Raw genomic sequence first — 18,348 nt, 5'->3', positions numbered from 1 at the left:
GTAAGAGGGTGTGTGAGGGGTGTTTGGGGTGTGTAAGAGGGTGTGTGAGGGGTGTGTAAGAGGGTGTGTGAGGGGTGTGTGGGGTGTGTAAGAGGGTGTGTGAGGGGTGTGTAAGAGGGTGTGTGGGGTGTGTAAGAGGGTGTGTGAGGGGTGTGTAAGAGGGTGTGTGAGGGGTGTGTGGGGTGTGTAAGAGGGTGTGTGAGGGGTGTGTAAGAGGGTGTGTGAGGGGTGTGTGGGGTGTGTGAGGGGTGTGTGGGGTGTGTAAGAGGGTGTGTGTGGGGTGTGTAAGAGGGTGTGTGAGGGGTGTGTGGGGTGTGTAAGAGGGTGTGTGTGGGGTGTGTAAGAGGGTGTGTAAGAGGGTGTGTGAGGGGTGTGTAAGAGGGTGTGTGGGGTGTGTAAGAGGGTGTGTGAGGGGTGTGTGGGGTGTGTAAGAGGGTGTGTGAGGGGTGTGTGGGGTGTGTAAGAGTGTGTGTAAGAGGGTGTGTGAGGGGTGTGTAAGAGGGTGTGTGAGGGGTGTGTAAGAGGGTGTGTGAGGGGTGTGTGGGGTGTGTAAGAGGGTGTGTGAGGGGTGTGTGGGGTGTGTAAGAGGGTGTGTGAGGGGTGTGTGGGGTCATCCACAATGCTGTTAGCTTTGCGGATGCAGCATGTGGTGTAAATGTCCTTGGTAGAGAGGAGAGAGATTCCGATGATCTTCTCAGCTGTCCTCACTATCCACTGATCTGAGACGGTGCAGTTCCCAAACCAGGCAGTGATGCAGCTGCTCAGGACACTCTCAATGTAGAACATGGTCAGGATGGGGGGTGGGAGACAGGCGTTCCTCAGCCTCCGCAGGAAGTAGAGGCGCTGCTGGGCTTTCTTGCTGATGGAGCTGGTGTTGAGTGACCAGGTGAAGTTCTCTGCCAGATGAACACCAAGGAATTTAGTGCTCCTCTCTGTATGCTGACTCGCTGTTCTTGCTGATGAGACCCACCACGGTCGTGTCATCGGCGAACTTGACGATGTGGTTGGAGCTGTGCATTGCTGCACAGTCGTGAGTCAGCAAAGTGAACAGCAGTAAACTGAGCACACAGCCCTGAGGAGCTCCAGTGCTCAGTGTGGTGCTGCTGGAGATGCTGTTCCCAATCCGGACTGACTGAGGTCTCCCAGTCAGGAAATCCAGGATCCAGTTGCAGAGAGAGGTGTTCAGGCCCAGCAGGCTCAGCTTCTCAATCAGCTGCTGAGGAATGACTGTGTTGAATGCTGAACTGAAATCTATGAACAGCATTCGTACATATGAGTCCTTACAGTCCAGGTGTGTGAGGGCCAGATGGAGGGTTGTGGTGATGGCATCGACCATGAAGCAGTTAGGACAATACACAAACTGCAAGGGGTCCAGTGAGGGTGGTAGCTGTGTTATGACGAGCCTCTCAAAGCATTTCATAATGATTGGTGTAAGTGTGACAGGACGATAGTCATTGAGGCAGGAAACCGTAGACTTCTTAGTCACAGGGACGATGGTCCTTGTCTTGAGGCACATTGGGACGATGGAGCTGCTCAGAGAGATGTTGAAGATGTCAGTGAAGACATCTGCTAGCTGCTCTGCACACTCCCTGAGCCAGGAATGTTGTCTGGTCCAGCAGACTTCTGTGGGTTAACTCTGCATAGAGTTCTCTTCACATCAGCTGTGGTGAGACAGAGCAAATGGTCGTTAAGAGGGATGGTCTTACTCGCTGTTATGTTGTTCTATGCCTTGAGTGTAGAAGTCATTCAGCGCATCTGAGAGGGAGGCGTCACTGTCACAAGCAGGTAAAGTTGTCCTGTAGTTGGTGATCGCCTGGATGCCCTGCTACATGCGCCGGGAGTCACCGCTGTCCTGGAAGTGCCTTTGGATTCTCTGGGCGTGTGCGGGCCTCTCTGATGGCTCGGGACAGTTTGGCCCTTGCTGTTTTTAAGGCTGCCTTGTCCCCTGCTATGAAGGCGGAGTCTCTCGCCTTCAGGAGAGCACGCACTTTTGCAGTCATCCATGGCTTCTGGTTGGAGCGTGTGGTGATGGCCTTGGAGACGGTCACGTCATCGATACACATGCTGATGTAGCCGGTCACTGATGCCGTGTACTCCTCAAGTCAATAGAGTCGCCATTGGTTGCAGCCTCCCTGAACGAGCAGAGATGGCTCCTGCTGGCCAGTTTTTAACCGGTTTGGTGCGTCTGAGGAGTGGTCTGTATGCTGGAATCAACATAACAATGATGTGGTCTGAGTAGCTGAGGTGGGGTGGGGCTCCGCACGATACATCCAGGGAATGTTTGTGTAAACATGTTCGCCCCTCTCGTTGCAAAGTCCAAATGCTGATGAAATTTAGGAGCACTGTTCTGAGATTTGCATGATTGAAATCTCCGGCGTTGATAAACAGTCCGTCAGGGTGAGCATTCTGCAGCTCACTAATAGCTCCGTACAGACACATGGAACCTCCTTAGCATTAGCACTGGGGGGGAATGTAGTAGCTGCTTTCGGCTGCTCCCTACATGTGCAAGGGTTTGCCACAGTGGACCAACTGGTCCGCACAACAACTTGGCACAGGTTTTTTTAAACACCAGATGCCCTTCCTGACGCAGCCCTCCCATTTTTTTTTTTTTTTAATCCGGGCGTGGGACAGGCACTCTGCATCCACTGGCTGGGGTGAGGCCACTGGCTGGGAATTGAACCTAGGCCTTCCACATGGTAGGCGAGAAACCTACCACTGAGCCACCAGCACTGGGGGGAATGTACACTCTGAAAATGAAAGCGGTAGTGAATTCACGTAGTAAATAAAAAGGTCTGCATCTAATAGTCTTGCGATGAACGATAATTAGACAGAAGCACAGAGTCCTTGCACCATTCTGTGTTGATGTAAACACACACACCGCTACCACGAGTCTTACCGCACAGAGCTGCATTCCTGTCTTGCAAGCAATGCGGTTAGCCCGACTAGCTGAATGGTGGCGTCTGGAACTCTGTCGCAGAGCCACGTCTCCAGCAAAAAAAAGATGCAGCAGTCTCTGTACTCTTGCTGTGTAGTTCACTGGAGTCGGATGTAGTCCAATTTATTGTCCAGTGAGCAGACGTTGGACAAAATGAGGGGAGTGCCGGCCGGCTAAGGTTTTTTTTTTAGCCTAGCACGGACACCTGTCCATTTTCTGCGCTTCTGTTTCCTCGAGCACCGCTTGCGATGTCCTCTCTCCCGGCCACTGGCATCAGGCGACACTGAGGACTGAAGGCCTGGTCTTCACAGTAAGCTGAGGTCGCGAAGTTTGCCGAGTATATCATCATGCAGGTTAACTGGGTTAACCTGCATGACGTTAACCTGGGTCACCAGAAACAGGTTTACGGAGCGGTTTTAGGGTTAAAGCAGCTGGTGAAGGTCTTGGAGATGTGAGAGAAGATCCTGCCCAGTGTTCTGCGAGCATTCTTGAAGATGGACCTCGAGGCCCTGGAGTCTCTGTGTGAGGCTGGAAATGAGAAGAAGCAGAGTTACAGCGAAATTACCAAACCTGCTGTACCTTTTAGCTGATTTTGAGGACACAGGGTACAGGAACAGATAAATCCTTAAACTCTTAAACATGATCATCACATGCTTTAAAAATCATCAGCTAACATCAGAAAGAAACTCGATGGTTATCATCGTTTGCTCCAGTTTAAAGTACAGGATACAGTTAAGTGATGAAGCTTAAAATTACCAGTAACACTAAAGACTTACCATCATGGAGATCTGCAGAGGCGGAAGTGCTTGGCTGGTCATCCTGTGGAAGAGGAACTCTGTGCTGCTTCTTCTGCTTCTTGGGATGCTGAGAATTATGAAGATAAGAAGACAAATCAGGAAGCAGGACTGGAAGTCTAAGTTAACTTTAAAGCCTAATAACCTTAAAGAATCTGATTAATGCTGTAAATCGAGTGACTGATGTTCAATAAACCATTCAATTATCACTAACTACAAAAATCTCAGAACCGTGGGAGAAGATTCAAGGGAAGACGTCCTGCATACCTTGACCACCACATGCCTCTTCATCTTCACAATATAGTGAACTCTAGGCCTCTTTTTCTTCTTATGATGCTCAGCTGTGTGAGGGGAGTGTCCATCACTTCCATTGCTTCCATCACTTCCATGATTTCCATCACTTCCATGGTTTCCATCACTTCCTACACTTCCATCACTTTCATCGCTCAACCCGTCGTTTAGCTCACTGTGCAGAAAAGCCTTTACAAATGCGTGGACAAGCTCAGGAGGAAACATGCTGTTGCTTCTCACCAGAAAAGAATCCAATAAACCAAGGTCAAAGTCCAGCTCATGAACTGAGCCGTCCTCACCAATGTAGATGGGAATGACACTGTTCTCATCTCTCTCTGACTGCACCGACACATCTGAACAACTTTTATCATCAGCAGCACTTTTAGAGAATAAAGTTAAGAAAGCTTTCAGCTGATTGCTCATCACAGAGTGAAGGTGCAGAGGAACATATGAGATGTTCCGGACTGAAGGATTTCCCTCTGTGTCTGTAACGCCCTCTTCCAGTCCAGAGAGACTTTTGAGGTTTGAGGAAAGGTCTGAGGAGCTCTTTGAGTGGGGAGCTGAGTGAGCATCAGCATCACTGACCTGAGCTTCACCTAGTTCCTTTTCCATCTCCAAAGCCACTCTATTGATCACCTTGTTTACATTAATAGAAGCGGCTTGTTCCGGAACTACTGACCCCATCAGTGACGGTGATGCGCTGAAACCCGAGCCTTTCATACTGATTAAATCTGTGGATGTATGTGTAGATATCCTCTTAACCAGAGTTTCGCTCACAACCTGAGTGGCTTTATCGGCTTTAGCAGCGCTAGATTTCCAGATGTTCTCCGTGCCAACATCGAGCTCGGGATCAGTTTCCGTCCAGATGTCCAAGAGCATCTTGCTTTGCTCTGAAACGGTTTGCTTCTGCTCACAGACAAACATCAACACCTGCTTGTGGATGTCCATGTGAAGCTTTTGAGCAAAAAAGAGGAACTTTTGCTCATGTTCTGATCCAGACTGGTCAGCATCACTGCAACTGACCCCTGACACAGGTTCATACAGTGCTTGTACAAGTATTAAAAATTTCTCCAGAATTTCCCAGACTATGCTCTTGGCCAGCTCCATCAGGAAATTCGGTTCAGTCTCACTGCAGACAGGGACGGAGGTTTGGGACGACACTGAGGCACTGAGTGTTTGCTGCGTTTTCATTAGAATTTCAGTGATCACTTGTGAAGCTTTGCTCATAAACTGATCACTGAAAGGCCTCTCAGCTTGAGGAGCTGATGAAGTACAATCAGAAGCCATCACTCCTGTCATGGTAGAGACCAAGTCAGTGGTTGAGGATACAGAGATCCAGGAAGAGGACCTGTGTATGGAGACAACTTCTTCCAAGTCCTTCATTATCTCATGGACCTCCTTGTAGGGCTTTAACAACATTCCTGGTGTTGTCTCTCGTCCAGGTCTCTCCAGGTGATACAGAGTTAGGATCTTATCACAGATCTCTTTAGTGCAAACGATGCTGAGATCATCCAGCTGTGGAATGGGACCTTCAGCAGAGCAACTCTTCCTCGTTCCTGATGCCGTACTACGGATGGCCTCCAGCATCGCACCTTTAATAACTATGAGGATTCTCTGAGCGAGATGACGGATGAAATCAGACACCTCCTTATGAGATCTTTACACACACACAGGGAAGAAAGAACAATAATGAGAATGAAGATTATTTTCACATCAACACCCACATGAACTGAAATAAAGAAATGTAATTGAAATAAGACAATCAGTGTTCAATTTATTTTCGTTTTCTGAGCAGCCAATTGATCATAAAAGACAGAAAACCCATGTGACTGGTCATTCCACCAGCATGCTGCTGAATCCTGGACTCTACTTGGTCAGAAGGTGTTGCTTAATCAGTGCAGTAAAGTTGATCTTTGCGAATATTAAGAGTGAAATTTGAGCAGCAGCTTGGTGAAGTTGACCTGTGAGCTGAGGCGTCTGAGGCAGAGCACTTGCTGGATTTCGACTCTGTTTTCTTCAGTTTGTCGCTCGCTTCGAGAATCGCTTCCATCCCGAAGCTTCTGCTGAGAGGCTTCAGTAAACGTCGGACAACGGCAGACGACACCTCCATCACAAGTGTAGTGCATGCAGTAGCAAACTCCAACCTTGTGAGCTGTTGATGTAACAGATATAAAATCAGCTTGTTGAATATGAAACATATGAAACCTGTTGTGATGATGATGTGATGATTACAGCAGCATCAGTTAACTCTTCACATAAGAATGAATAACACTTCTATAAATAACCGGATAGATTTACACACATCACTGAATCTAACTGTTTCTCACATCAATAAAGCCAATAGAATATTACACAATGCACTGATTCACCTCTTTAGCCAGATCAATCAACTCAATCTCATATTTACATCCTGTTCATTACTCCTTAATCTCACACTCTTACCTTCTTCATCATGCCCCTGCTCACAGCCGTCCATTCCCTGTAAACACACACACACATAAGAAATCAGCATCTAATCATTTATTCAAGTGTAAACTGAATGAAATGTTATCTAGAGTCAAAAATCAAACATACTCATTGCTCAGATGAAGAACGAGCTCCATCATGTCCCTGAAACACTTCGGTCTCTGTTCAGATGTGGTGCTCAGAGTGGACACTCCAGCTGCTCCACACTGACTGCTTCTCTTCTTTTCATTCATCTGTGAAGAGCACATGGAGTTGATCAGAGTCAGTGCTTTAACTGAGACTTTTAAATAACTACACCAGCAAGCATCAATATCAGCACTTATCCTGCTTCAGTCCCAGAATCAAACTGATTCACATGAATTTGACTCACCTTTAAATCACATGAATATGAATTCTCTATTTTCTCTTGGAGTGTTGTATCTACAAAAACACAAACAGACTGATGTTAAACTAGTGTATTTTAAATAAATATTCAGCTATAAGAATGTGGAAAATGCAGAATAGCGAGCAGCGCTGTAATAAAAATGAAGAGGATTTGGGTTCAGAATCGATTCATGAGTGACTCTTTTTTAACACAGTGAACTAAAGCACGTGAGCCACACACATGAGGGGATTAAAGTTTAGTCCTCAGACTAAATAATAATAATAATAATAATAATAATAATAATAATAGAGAGGATTGTAGGAGCTTTACCTGCTTTACCTGTGATCTGTGATCTGTAAAATGCAGTAAATGACCAAATAGAATCAGAAGGAAGAATTTAGAATTCAGTGAAGTCATGTGGCGCGGGAGCCAATCGCGTCACGGCTTTGTCGCGGGGTCAGCCAATCACGTCGCAGCTCCACTTCTGCCTCTTGTAGCTTCAGTGCTGCTGAGGCGAGAGACGGTTCATTTAACCTCGAGACTCTGAGGCGAAGCTGAAAAAGACGCTTTTGACACTGTTTGTGAAATATTGTCACTTTAAATAAAAATCACTTCAATAAAAGCTCACTTTCAAGCACTTTTACAGCGACAAATCATGGCGTCAAGCGCTAAGGCTGATTTGAATGAAGCAAGAATGCTAAATGTTTTTAAGTTACGACCAAATTTCCGGGGGGGGGGTTGGTGTAAGTGTGGGTCAGTTGCCTGATGGCACGTGCAACATCCCTGCTCTAAGAACACCAAATTGACCATTAAAATACTATTAAAATGAGTCTGGGTAATTCAGATTAAACTGAGAGTTCTTCACACACCATTACATCAGATCCTTCCACCTTCTCATGCCTGATGTATTTATCTAATCAGTTATTATTCTCAGTGTCATGATTATTCTCAAAGTCAAAGAAGCTTTATTGTCACTTCAACCATATATAGCTGATGCAGTACACAGTGGCCTGAATGCCACAGTCTGTTTGAGTATCGTTGCTCAGCATGTGCATGCCTTCCTGGCTAGAGTTTACCATCTTCTAATATCTACTTCCAGCATAACCCATCATGTCACAAAGAAAAGTCGCCTCAAACAGGAGGCATGAACATGAGTTCAATCACCAGATCTGAATCTATAGAACAGCTTTAGGATGTGGTAGGAATTGCATAATGCAATCATCTCAATAAGTATCTCAAAAGGAATGTTTCCATCATCTTCCATCAGTGGTCAGCATGGGCACCCTGACTGGTCTGCAGCTATGCATCCCCATATGCAACAAACTGTGTATTCTGACCCCTTTCTATCAGAACCAGCATTAACTTCTTCAGCAGTTTGAGCAACAGTAGCTCGTCTGTTGGATCGGATCACACGGTCCAGCCTTCTCTCCCCACGTGCATCAATGAGCCTTGACCGCCCATGACCCTGTCACCGGTTCACCACTGTTCCTTCCTTGGAGCACTTTTGATAGATACTGACCACTGCAGACCGGGAACACCCCACAAGAGCTGCAGTTTTGGAGATGCTCTGATCCAGTGGTCTAGCCATCACAATTTGGCCCTTCGTCAAACTCGCTCAAATCCTTACACTTGTCCATTTTTCCTGCTTCTAACATCAACTTTGAGGACAAAATGTTGACTTGCTGCCTAATATATCCCACCCACTAACAGGTACCATGATGAGGAGATCATCAGTCTTATTCACTTCACCTGGCATTCACCAAAATGTTTCCCAGTAAATATTCAATGAAATTTGTGCCCCAGTGTGAGTGCAGACAGTGTGTGTGTGGCATACAGCAGCGTTTCTGTTGTACTGCAAAGCTCCTCAGAGGGAAAAGGAGGATTACGGAGTGAAGAACGTCTGTGCATGAGCTGATTTTCCAGCATTAAGCTCCTAACTCTTTAAAAAAAAAAGAAAGTGTCAGTAATGCTGTTTCTCCAGAAGTAGATTAGGTTAGAAACGTAGATGTGATTTCATTCACCGGTCAGCTCAGGATATCCAATCAGAATCAGAATCAGGTTTAACATAGAGAATGAAGTTTAATGATAAAATCTGTGGTGTTTGGTGTAAAGTTAGTGTGTGTTGAGGAGAGCGTCCTGAGCAGGAATTCCAGGTACAGGTGGAGGTTAGAGGTTGGAGATCAGGAGTGGACCGCAGCAGAAAAATAAAGTTTTACATTAAAAATAAAGATACAAAGCCCTACTTATTATTCTGCTATTTTATTTATTGCATAGTAAAATTAATGCAAATGGAACAAACCCTTTAAATGTGAAGAGTTTCGATTGTTAGAACTGTTCTTCTGCTTGACTAACATGTAGAATTATAATTACTGAAGGAAAAGAGTTGAAAGCAGAGAACCCAGCACAGCTCTTTTACCTGAACAGAGTGCTAATGAAGCTCCGCTGCACACAGACTGAGCACAGAGACAAATCACAGATAAACACATACCATTCGGCTCTTTATAAATAAATACAAGAATCTATAATCAGGCTTTATTGTGGAGCTCTCGCTGTCCTGTGAGCTTCTGATGGAACTGGCAACTAAACCCCAGAAGCAGGAATGGGTTTCATTTCTCCTTCTTTAGCTTCCCAACACTTCATAGTCCGATCTCCCACTTTCTCAAATACACAGAAATTTAAAGATGATGATTTACTTCCTTTTTCCTCCACCACCATTGGCCAGAATCATGACCATTCTAATGAAGATGTTCAGTGTGTCTGTGTAGATTCCCATACAGCTGTGAACACACACACACACACACATCCTTAGTAAAACATAAACCCAAACATACACTATATTGCCAAGTTATAAGTATTGGGACACCCCTCCAGATAATTGAATTCAGGTGTTGTGTTTCAACCCCTGAAACACAACACCTGAACTCAATGATTTGGAGGGGTGTCCCAAAATATTCTGTATATCCTAAAACACAACCTAATCCCTCGGAAGTCATCATGTGACCCAGCCCTACCCATAAATACATCATTAAGGGTTTTACTACAGTGTATTTTTATCTTTAAACCTGGCTATAAATTAATTCTTTACGCCAAGAAATATATAAAAATGATGGAGACCGTATGTGAGATAAGTGTAGAGTTCTTACGCGTTGATGGGGTCGTATTTCTGCGCGGCGTACAGCGGGTACGTCTCGGCTCGTTTGATCACCTTCTGTGTGTCGTACAGCAGAAACATACCGAAGAGGATCAGCCCTCCGTACACAGCCACAGAGTACAGACCTGCTCCAAACGCCGAGGTGGGGGGCAGGAACATGGAGCCTGGGGCAACAGCATCATGGGAAATATTTAGACAGTATAAAAGTCACACAATGTACAATAACCTCTGGAATCCACTTCCTAAACAGAGCAAAGTATGTGTAGTGTGTAAGCTGTGTAGAATAATCGTGTGGTCTGGGACACAGATAAGAACACCCCAGACACACACTCCTGGTTTAATCAGTGTGTGGAAGGAGTAGCAAGTACAAACCCAGCGAGGACACGAAGACCACTCCGAAGCCGGCGGCGAGCGGCCCACCCATGTTCAGGAACTTTTCACTGGGAGCACACATGGCCACTGTGGAGAGACCGCCCACGATGCCCGCTGTGTACCACGCCGCACGCATCATCAGAGGACCGCCCAACAGGGTGAGGGGGGCCACGACAGCACCCATTACACCTACACACACACACACAGATTTAGGACACTGATGAACTGAAAATCAATTCGTTTCATTATACATATACGTTAAAACAGGAAATGTGACCTTGAGTGACCTCAGATCTGGCACCTTTTCCAGATCAGTCCTGTGATGGGTTTGTATTTATAAAGTGTAATTACAGTGTTATTACCTGCATGAAGCATCCAGGCCAGGTGTTTAGGAATGGGACTGTGCTCATAGGAGATGGTCCTGACCAGTATCCCGGCACCGATCATCGCTGCAAACGTTGCTCCTATAGCCTGAACCACACACACACACAAACACACACACACAGCATGTGTATCACATTGTACATTCTAATGTATGTGTTCTGCAATATACAGGAGGATGTGAATACTTTCGCTTACCATCCAGGATCCTTTCATCATGAGTCCTAGGAGAGCCGGAGTCCTGCTGACGGCCACGGCGGAGAGAGCGGTCAAGCCCACGCTGCCCGCAAAGTACATGTAGGTGGAGTGGATCCGGTCCTTCACATACTGAGGCCAGATTCTGTGTGTGTGTGTGTGTGTGTGCGAGAGAGAGACAGAGAGAGAGAGAGAGAGAGAGAGAGAGAGAGAGAGAGAGAGAGATATGTTACGTACAGATAACTAATATCTGTGATCGCAGTCTCATTTCGAGTTTGCAACACAGTTCTTCCTAATGATAATAAACAAGCTCGGAGTTTATTTCAGCATGGGAGGAGGGAACAGAAACAGGATGTGAGGTCATAGCTGAGCCTATCCTGTGCGGTATTTCGTTAAATGTTTTATTTTATTATTAATTCTGATGAATAAATCTTTCTAACACACAGAGGCTGAGACTCACACAGCTTTCTCCAGAGCTCCGATCTCATTGGACATGCCAAGACCGTAATAACACAGAGCTCCCAGTCCAACTGCAGCTCCACCTGCCAGAATAATCCTCCCCATCTGATCAACTACAGAGAGAGAGAGAGAGAGAGAGACAGAGAGAGACAGAGAGAAGGAGGGAGGGAGAGAGAGCCAGAGAGACAGAGAGACAGAGAGAAGGAGGGAGGGAGAGAGAGCCAGAGAGACAGAGAGAGAGAGAGAGAAGGAGGGAGGGAGAGAGAGCCAGAGAGACAGAGAGAGAGAGAGAAGGAGGGAGGGAGAGCCAGAGAGAGAGAGGGAGAGGGAGACAAGAGACAGAGAGAGAGAGAGAGAGAAGGAGGGAGGGAGAGAGAGCCAGAGAGACAGAGAGAAGGAGGGAGGGAGAGAGAGACAGAGAGAGAGAGAGAGAGAGAGAGAAGGAGGGAGGGAGAGAGAGCCAGAGAGACAGAGAGAAGGAGGGAGGGAGAGAGAGACAGAGAGAGAGAGAGAGAGAGAGAGAGAAGGAGGGAGGGAGAGAGAGCCAGAGAGCCAGAGAGAAGGAGGGAGGGAGAGAGAGACAGAGAGAGAGAGAAGGAGGGAGGGAGAGAGAGCCAGAGAGAGAGAGGGAGAGGGAGACAAGAGACAGAGAGAGAGAGAGAAAGGGAGAGAGACAGACAGATGAGAGATGTGTATTATATCTGCAACTACTAATAAATACTAATAACTACTAATAAAATGATGATAAACGAGTGGTCACTTTTAAACGCCGTCTCTGTAGCCGGTTCGAACGCCGCCTCCTGCAGCTGATCTTTGGCAGTCTTACTGCGCCGCAGTCCAAACCTGGCTCTGTTGGAGAAACCCTGAGACACGCAGAACATCAGCATTAGTTACACAGCTGGAGATCCACGGTCACAAAGAGCCCAATCATTACACGCTTTTTGGCTGTGTAATCAGAACGAGTTCCTTGTGAAGAAGATTTAATGGTGTGATCCGATGTGTGTGAGGTGTGTAGATCAGACAGTGAGGATGATGTTTACCTGCTGAGGTTTGATCAGAGGCATAGCAGGTTTAAGAGCTGGAATCCTCTGGGTCAGAGCAGACCTCAGGCCGGTCATGGGGAGAGCCCGCAGGCACGCTAACCTCGCCACCAACATGGCTCCAAAATACACTAACACAACCTGTGGAGCAAACAGAGGTTATCAGATGTGTTAATAAACAACAACTCAGTGATTTTCTTCATTCAGATCTGACACACCCTCACTAACTTACCCAACAACTTAAACCAGCTAACAATCACATGCTCACAGTGTTATAAAATCCTTAAAAAACCCACACCTCTCATGCTGTAAAGCAGAAACAAAAGAAGAAGGAGATCAAGAGCTCTCAGAAGGATTGAGGGAGAGAAATGACCAACATTCCAAAGCTCCTTCAGAATAAACTGTTTATATGGATCCTAAACCATTTGTGTTTATTTGCACGTTGTTTGTAATCGCCTGAAAGGTTATGTACACGACACTCATAATGTTACCATAACAACAAGCAGTGGGTTCAGCCCGGGTGTAGACAGAGGGTTCGGTTCATCTGTCCATCGATCTTCACTGAACACACAAGTATGGTGTCTCAAATCTCACACTTAGGCACTATGCACTGTTGTTCTAGGGGACACTAAGGAGGGCAGTGGTGAGAGCACTCAGTGGACACTAAGGAGGGCAGTGGTGAGAGCACTAAGTAGACACTAAGGAGGGCAGTGGTGAGAGCACTCAGTAGACACTAAGTAGGGCAGTGGTGAGAGCACTCAGTGGACACTAAGTAGGGCAGTGGTGAGAGCACTCAGTGGACACTAAGTAGGGCAGTGGTGAGAGCACTCAGTGGACACTAAGTAGGGCAGTGGTGAGAGCACTCAGTGGACACTAAGGAGGGCAGTGGTGAGAGCACTCAGTGGACACTAAGGAGGGCAGTGGTGAGAGCACTAAGTAGACACTAAGTAGGGCAGTGGTGAGAGCACTCAGTGGACACTAAGTAGGGCAGTGGTGAGAGCACTCAGTGGACACTAAGTAGGGCAGTGGTGAGAGCACTAAGTAGACACTAAGGAGGGCAGTGGTGAGAGCACTCAGTAGACACTAAGTAGGGCAGTGGTGAGAGCACTCAGTGGACACTAAGTAGGGCAGTGGTGAGAGCACTCAGTAGACACTAAGTAGGGCAGTGGTGAGAGCACTCAGTGGACACTAAGTAGGGCAGTGGTGAGAGCACTCAGTGGACACTAAGTAGGGCAGTGGTGAGAGCACTCAGTGGACACTAAGTAGGGCAGTGGTGAGAGCACTCAGTGGACACTAAGTAGGGCAGTGGTGAGAGCACTCAGTGGACACTAAGTAGGGCAGTGGTGAGAGCACTCAGTGAACACTAAGTAGGGCAGTGGTGAGAGCACTCAGTGGACACTAAGTAGGGCAGTGGTGAGAGCACTCAGTGGACACTAAGTAGGGCAGTGGTGAGAGCACTCAGTGGACACTAAGGAGGGCAGTGGTGAGAGCACTAAGTAGACACTAAGGAGGGCAGTGGTGAGAGCACTAAGTAGACACTAAGGAGGGCAGTGGTGAGAGCACTAAGTGGACACTAAGGAGGGCAGTGGTGAGAGCACTAAGTGGACACTAAGGAGGGCAGTGGTGAGAGCACTAAGTGGACACTAAGGAGGGCAGTGGTGAGAGCACTAAGTGGACACTAAGGAGGGCAGTGGTGAGAGCACTAAGTGGACACTAAGGAGGGCAGTGGTGAGAGCACTAAGTGGACACTAAGGAGGGCAGTGGTGAGAGCACTAAGTAGACACTAAGGAGGGCATTGGTGAGAGCACTAAGTAGACACTAAGGAGGGCAGTGGTGAGAGCACTCAGTGGACACTAAGGAGGGCAGTGGTGAGAGCACTAAGTGGACACTAAGTAGGGCAGTGGTGAGAGCACTAAGTAGACACTAAGTAGGGCAGTGGTGAGAGCACTCAGTGGACACTAAGTAGGGCAATGGTGAGAGCACTAAGTAGACACTAAGTAGGGCAGTGGTGAGAGCACTCAGTGGACACTAAGTAGGGCAGTGGTGAGAGCACTCAGTGGACACTAAGTAGGGCAGTGGTGAGAGCACTAAGTAGACACTAAGTAGGGCAGTGGTGAGAGCACCAAGTAGACACTAAGGAGGGCAGTGGTGAGAGCACTCAGTGGACACTAAGTAGGGCAGTGGTGAGAGCACTCAGTGGACACTAAGTAGGGCAGTGGTGAGAGCACTAAGTAGACACTAAGTAGGGCAGTGGTGAGAGCACCAAGTAGACACTAAGGAGGGCAGTGGTGAGAGCACTCAGTGGACACTAAGTAGGGCAGTGGTGAGAGCACCAAGTAGACACTAAGGAGGGCAGTGGTGAGAGCACTCAGTGGACACTAAGTAGGGCAGTGGTGAGAGCACTAAGTGGACACTAAGTAGGGCAGTGGTGAGAGCACCAAGTAGACACTAAGGAGGGCATTGGTGAGAGCACTCAGTGGACACTAAGGAGGGCATTGGTGAGAGCACTCAGTGGACACTAAGGAGGGCATTGGTGAGAGCACTAAGTAGACACTAAGGAGGGCATTGGTGAGAGCACTAAGTAGACACTAAGGAGGGCAGTGGTGAGAGCACTAAGTAGACACTAAGGAGGGCAGTGGTGAGAGCACTAAGTAGACACTAAGGAGGGCAGTGGTGAGAGCACTAAGTAGACACTAAGGAGGGCAGTGGTGAGAGCACTAAGTAGACACTAAGGAGGGCAGTGGTGAGAGCACTAAGTAGACACTAAGGAGGGCAGTGGTGAGAGCACTCAGTGGACACTAAGGAGGGCAGTGGTGAGAGCACTCAGTGGACACTAAGGAGGGCAGTGGTGAGAGCACTAAGTGGACACTAAGGAGGGCAGTGGTGAGAGCACTAAGTGGACACTAAGGAGGGCAGTGGTGAGAGCACTAAGTGGACACTAAGGAGGGCAGTGGTGAGAGCACTAAGTGGACACTAAGGAGGGCAGTGGTGAGAGCACTAAATGGGCAGTGGTGAGAGCACTAAGTGGACACTAAGGAGGGCAGTGGTGAGAGCACTAAATGGGCAGTGGTGGCTCAGGTGGTTAATGGTCTGGGTTATTGATCAGAAAGTTGGGGTTCAAGCCCCAGCCCCGCCAAGCTACCAGTGCTCCTTGGGTCTTTCTGCTCTAAAGGGCACTGTATCCTAGCTGCCCCTGCGCTCTGACCCCAACTTCATGTGTGGTGATAATAAAGGCTTTTTCTTCTTCTACCACTAACCAAATTTCCTTATTCAGCTAGTTTTTAAGGTTAAAAATTGCCTTCAAACCAACAGAAAGCTTTGTGCACCAGACTTCTGGATTAGTGAAGACTTTTGATGAGAGTTTTGGGCTTGAGACGGAGCTCTTCACGACCATGGAGGAACAATTTGTTAAAGACAACGTGTTTAATATGGCTGTGTATGAGGTCACTAAACATTTTAAAGTTTGACTCAGAAAGTTGGTGGACAGGGAAGTTGTGTCTCTGGAGAATGTTGTGTTTAAATGAACCGGATGTACATAAGGTACACAGTGAGTGTGTGACGCTCGTGCTGGAAAAACAATAACACGCGTCACATGGGTGGGTGCACAAACTTTTGCACTCAAACATACATAACTAATAATACATAACAGGTGCAACATACCTTCATATAATTAACATAAAGAATAAATAACAGAAATAAATAGAGTGTATATTTTAAAAGCTACACTTTGCAGATAAATAATAAACAGATATAACAACACTACGCATTAGCAGGTTTTAGCCGTTAATGCTAGCTTATCTTAGCTTGTTTATAGCACGCGAACCTCATCATTTACCTCAAAATCAACAAACACACAAAGATATGTTTGTTAAGATGATAGAAAAATATAATAAACACTGTAAATTCGAGAAACTCACCTACGAATAACGCGCTTGTCTTGCTTTCACCTTTACAGCACTACTCACAGACGCAACGCTGAGGAGATTTCCTGAAAGTTCTGACCGGAAGTCGTCATAACTCAGCGCGCGGTGCATTATGGGACTTGGAGTTCACCGTTAAGAGCGCCTGCGTTTAGCCGAATCATACAGCAGGTGGAATAACGCGTTTATATTTTACACAGCATTATCACAGGGGTTTTATTTTATAAAACAATTTGAGAAGAAGCAATTTATATATATATATATATATATATATATATATATATATATATATATATATATATAACACACACACACACACACACACACACATATATATATATATATATATAACACACACATACATACACACACACATACATACACACACACACACACACACACATATATATATATATATATATATATATACACATACATACACACATACACATACACACATACATACATACACACACACACATACACACACACACACACACAGACATATATATATATATATATATATAACACACACACACACACACACACACACACACACACATATATATATATATATATAACACACACACACATACACACACACACATACACACACACACACACACACACATATATATATATATATATATAACACACACACACACACACACACACACACATATATATATATATATATATATATATATATATATATATATATATATACATATAGCAAAAAGTATTGGGACACCCCTCCAGATCATTGAGTTCAGGTGTTGTTTTTCAGGGGTTGGACTCGGCCCCTTAGTTCCAGTGAAAGGAACTCTTAATGCTTCAGCTTCATACCAAGACATTTTGGACAATTTTAATGCTGAAATGAAATGAATTAGAGCAGAGACTGTGAGCCAGGCCAAAACTGGGACGTCTGCCTTTACATTCCTCTAGAAGCGCATTTGTGAGGTCAGGCACTGATGTTGGACGAGAAGGTCTGGCTCGCAGTCTCCACTCTAATTCATCCCAAAGGTGTTCTATGGGGTTGAGGTCAGGACTCTGTGCAGGACAGTCAAGTTCCTCCACACCAAACTCACTCATCCATGTCTTTATGGACCTTGCTTTGGTCACTGGTGTGCAGTCATGTTGGAACAGGAAGGGGTCATCCCCAAACTGTTCCCACAAAGAGCATGAAATTGTCCAAAATGTCTTGGTATGAAGCTGAAGCATTAAGAGTTCCTTTTACTGGAACTAAGGGACCGAGCCCAACCCCTGAAAAACAACACCTGAACTCAATGATTTGGAGCGGTGTCCCAATACTTTTGGTATATAGTGTATATTGTGGTTTTTATGAAGAGATTAGACTATGCTCATAAAAGGAATTAAAAGTCCACCAGAATGATTAGTTTTTTGGGGTTGGTAATAGAATTTTAACCTTATTGGTAAATAAGTGTGAGGCTTTAGATACCTGTGTTCCAAATATACATTATTAAATTGTTAAATGATACATTTTAGTAAATAATAGTTCATGAACACACATTTACCATATACTGTATAATAAAAGTAGCTTTGTCTAATATAGCTGTCTAATTTGTTTTTATATATTAATGAAGCATTATGAGATTTTAAAGAAAGACTAAATCATTGACGATGATGATGATGACAATGATGGTGATGATGATGATCATGATGATGATGGTGATGATGATGATGATGATGATGATGACTATATTCACATATATTTGATGAGCTGGCTTACTAAATGATTTTTCACTTAACCTTGCACATTGCAGACAGTCCTGTATTTATATTTAATAACATTTATTTACATTTTTAAACGTTTTTCAGACTCTCTTTTCACGATCCTTGTACACAATTCAGTGTTAGTTGTGTTAGCTTTGGATGCTAACTGTGAGCATTACAGAGTATTTTCACTCAAATCGAGTCCATTTTTCAGTAGTTTAACAACATATCTGAGGTAAATGTTGA

General features: G+C 45.6%; 2 protein-coding genes across 3 annotated transcripts; both read right to left on the bottom strand.

Annotated features, from left to right (window-relative positions):
• Nucleotides 1–3,328: 3,328 nt before the first annotated feature.
• LOC131364073 (uncharacterized) lies at nucleotides 3,329–8,943 on the bottom strand. Of its 2 annotated transcripts, none has more exons than XM_058407138.1 (8): nucleotides 7,181–8,943; nucleotides 6,857–6,906; nucleotides 6,595–6,719; nucleotides 6,463–6,499; nucleotides 5,982–6,172; nucleotides 3,997–5,677; nucleotides 3,712–3,799; nucleotides 3,329–3,463 (listed from the first exon to the last, which is right to left on the bottom strand). In XM_058407138.1, exons 3-8 carry the CDS (start codon nucleotides 6,717–6,719, stop codon nucleotides 3,339–3,341), a joined length of 2,247 nt encoding a protein of 748 aa, XP_058263121.1. In that variant the 5' UTR covers nucleotides 6,857–6,906; nucleotides 7,181–8,943; the 3' UTR covers nucleotides 3,329–3,338. The 2 variants fall into 2 exon arrangements, with proteins under 2 accessions (XP_058263121.1, XP_058263123.1); XM_058407140.1 differs by having other exon boundaries at nucleotides 7,190–8,943.
• Nucleotides 8,944–9,093: 150 nt separating this feature from the next.
• On the bottom strand, nucleotides 9,094–16,497 carry ghitm (growth hormone inducible transmembrane protein). Its single transcript, XM_058407141.1, has 9 exons — nucleotides 16,366–16,497; nucleotides 12,449–12,589; nucleotides 12,169–12,271; nucleotides 11,410–11,521; nucleotides 10,953–11,094; nucleotides 10,736–10,844; nucleotides 10,374–10,562; nucleotides 9,994–10,165; nucleotides 9,094–9,627 (listed from the first exon to the last, which is right to left on the bottom strand). The coding sequence occupies exons 2-9, from the start codon at nucleotides 12,563–12,565 to the stop codon at nucleotides 9,540–9,542; spliced, it is 1,032 nt and encodes a 343-aa protein (XP_058263124.1). The 5' UTR covers nucleotides 12,566–12,589; nucleotides 16,366–16,497; the 3' UTR covers nucleotides 9,094–9,539.
• Between the last annotated feature and the right edge of the window lie 1,851 nt (nucleotides 16,498–18,348).

This window comes from Hemibagrus wyckioides, linkage group LG13, assembly GCF_019097595.1.
Source record: "Hemibagrus wyckioides isolate EC202008001 linkage group LG13, SWU_Hwy_1.0, whole genome shotgun sequence".
Lineage (NCBI taxonomy): Eukaryota > Metazoa > Chordata > Actinopteri > Siluriformes > Bagridae > Hemibagrus > Hemibagrus wyckioides.
Note: the sequence above shows the minus strand (reverse complement) of the source record. Positions and strands in the feature narration are given on the sequence as shown.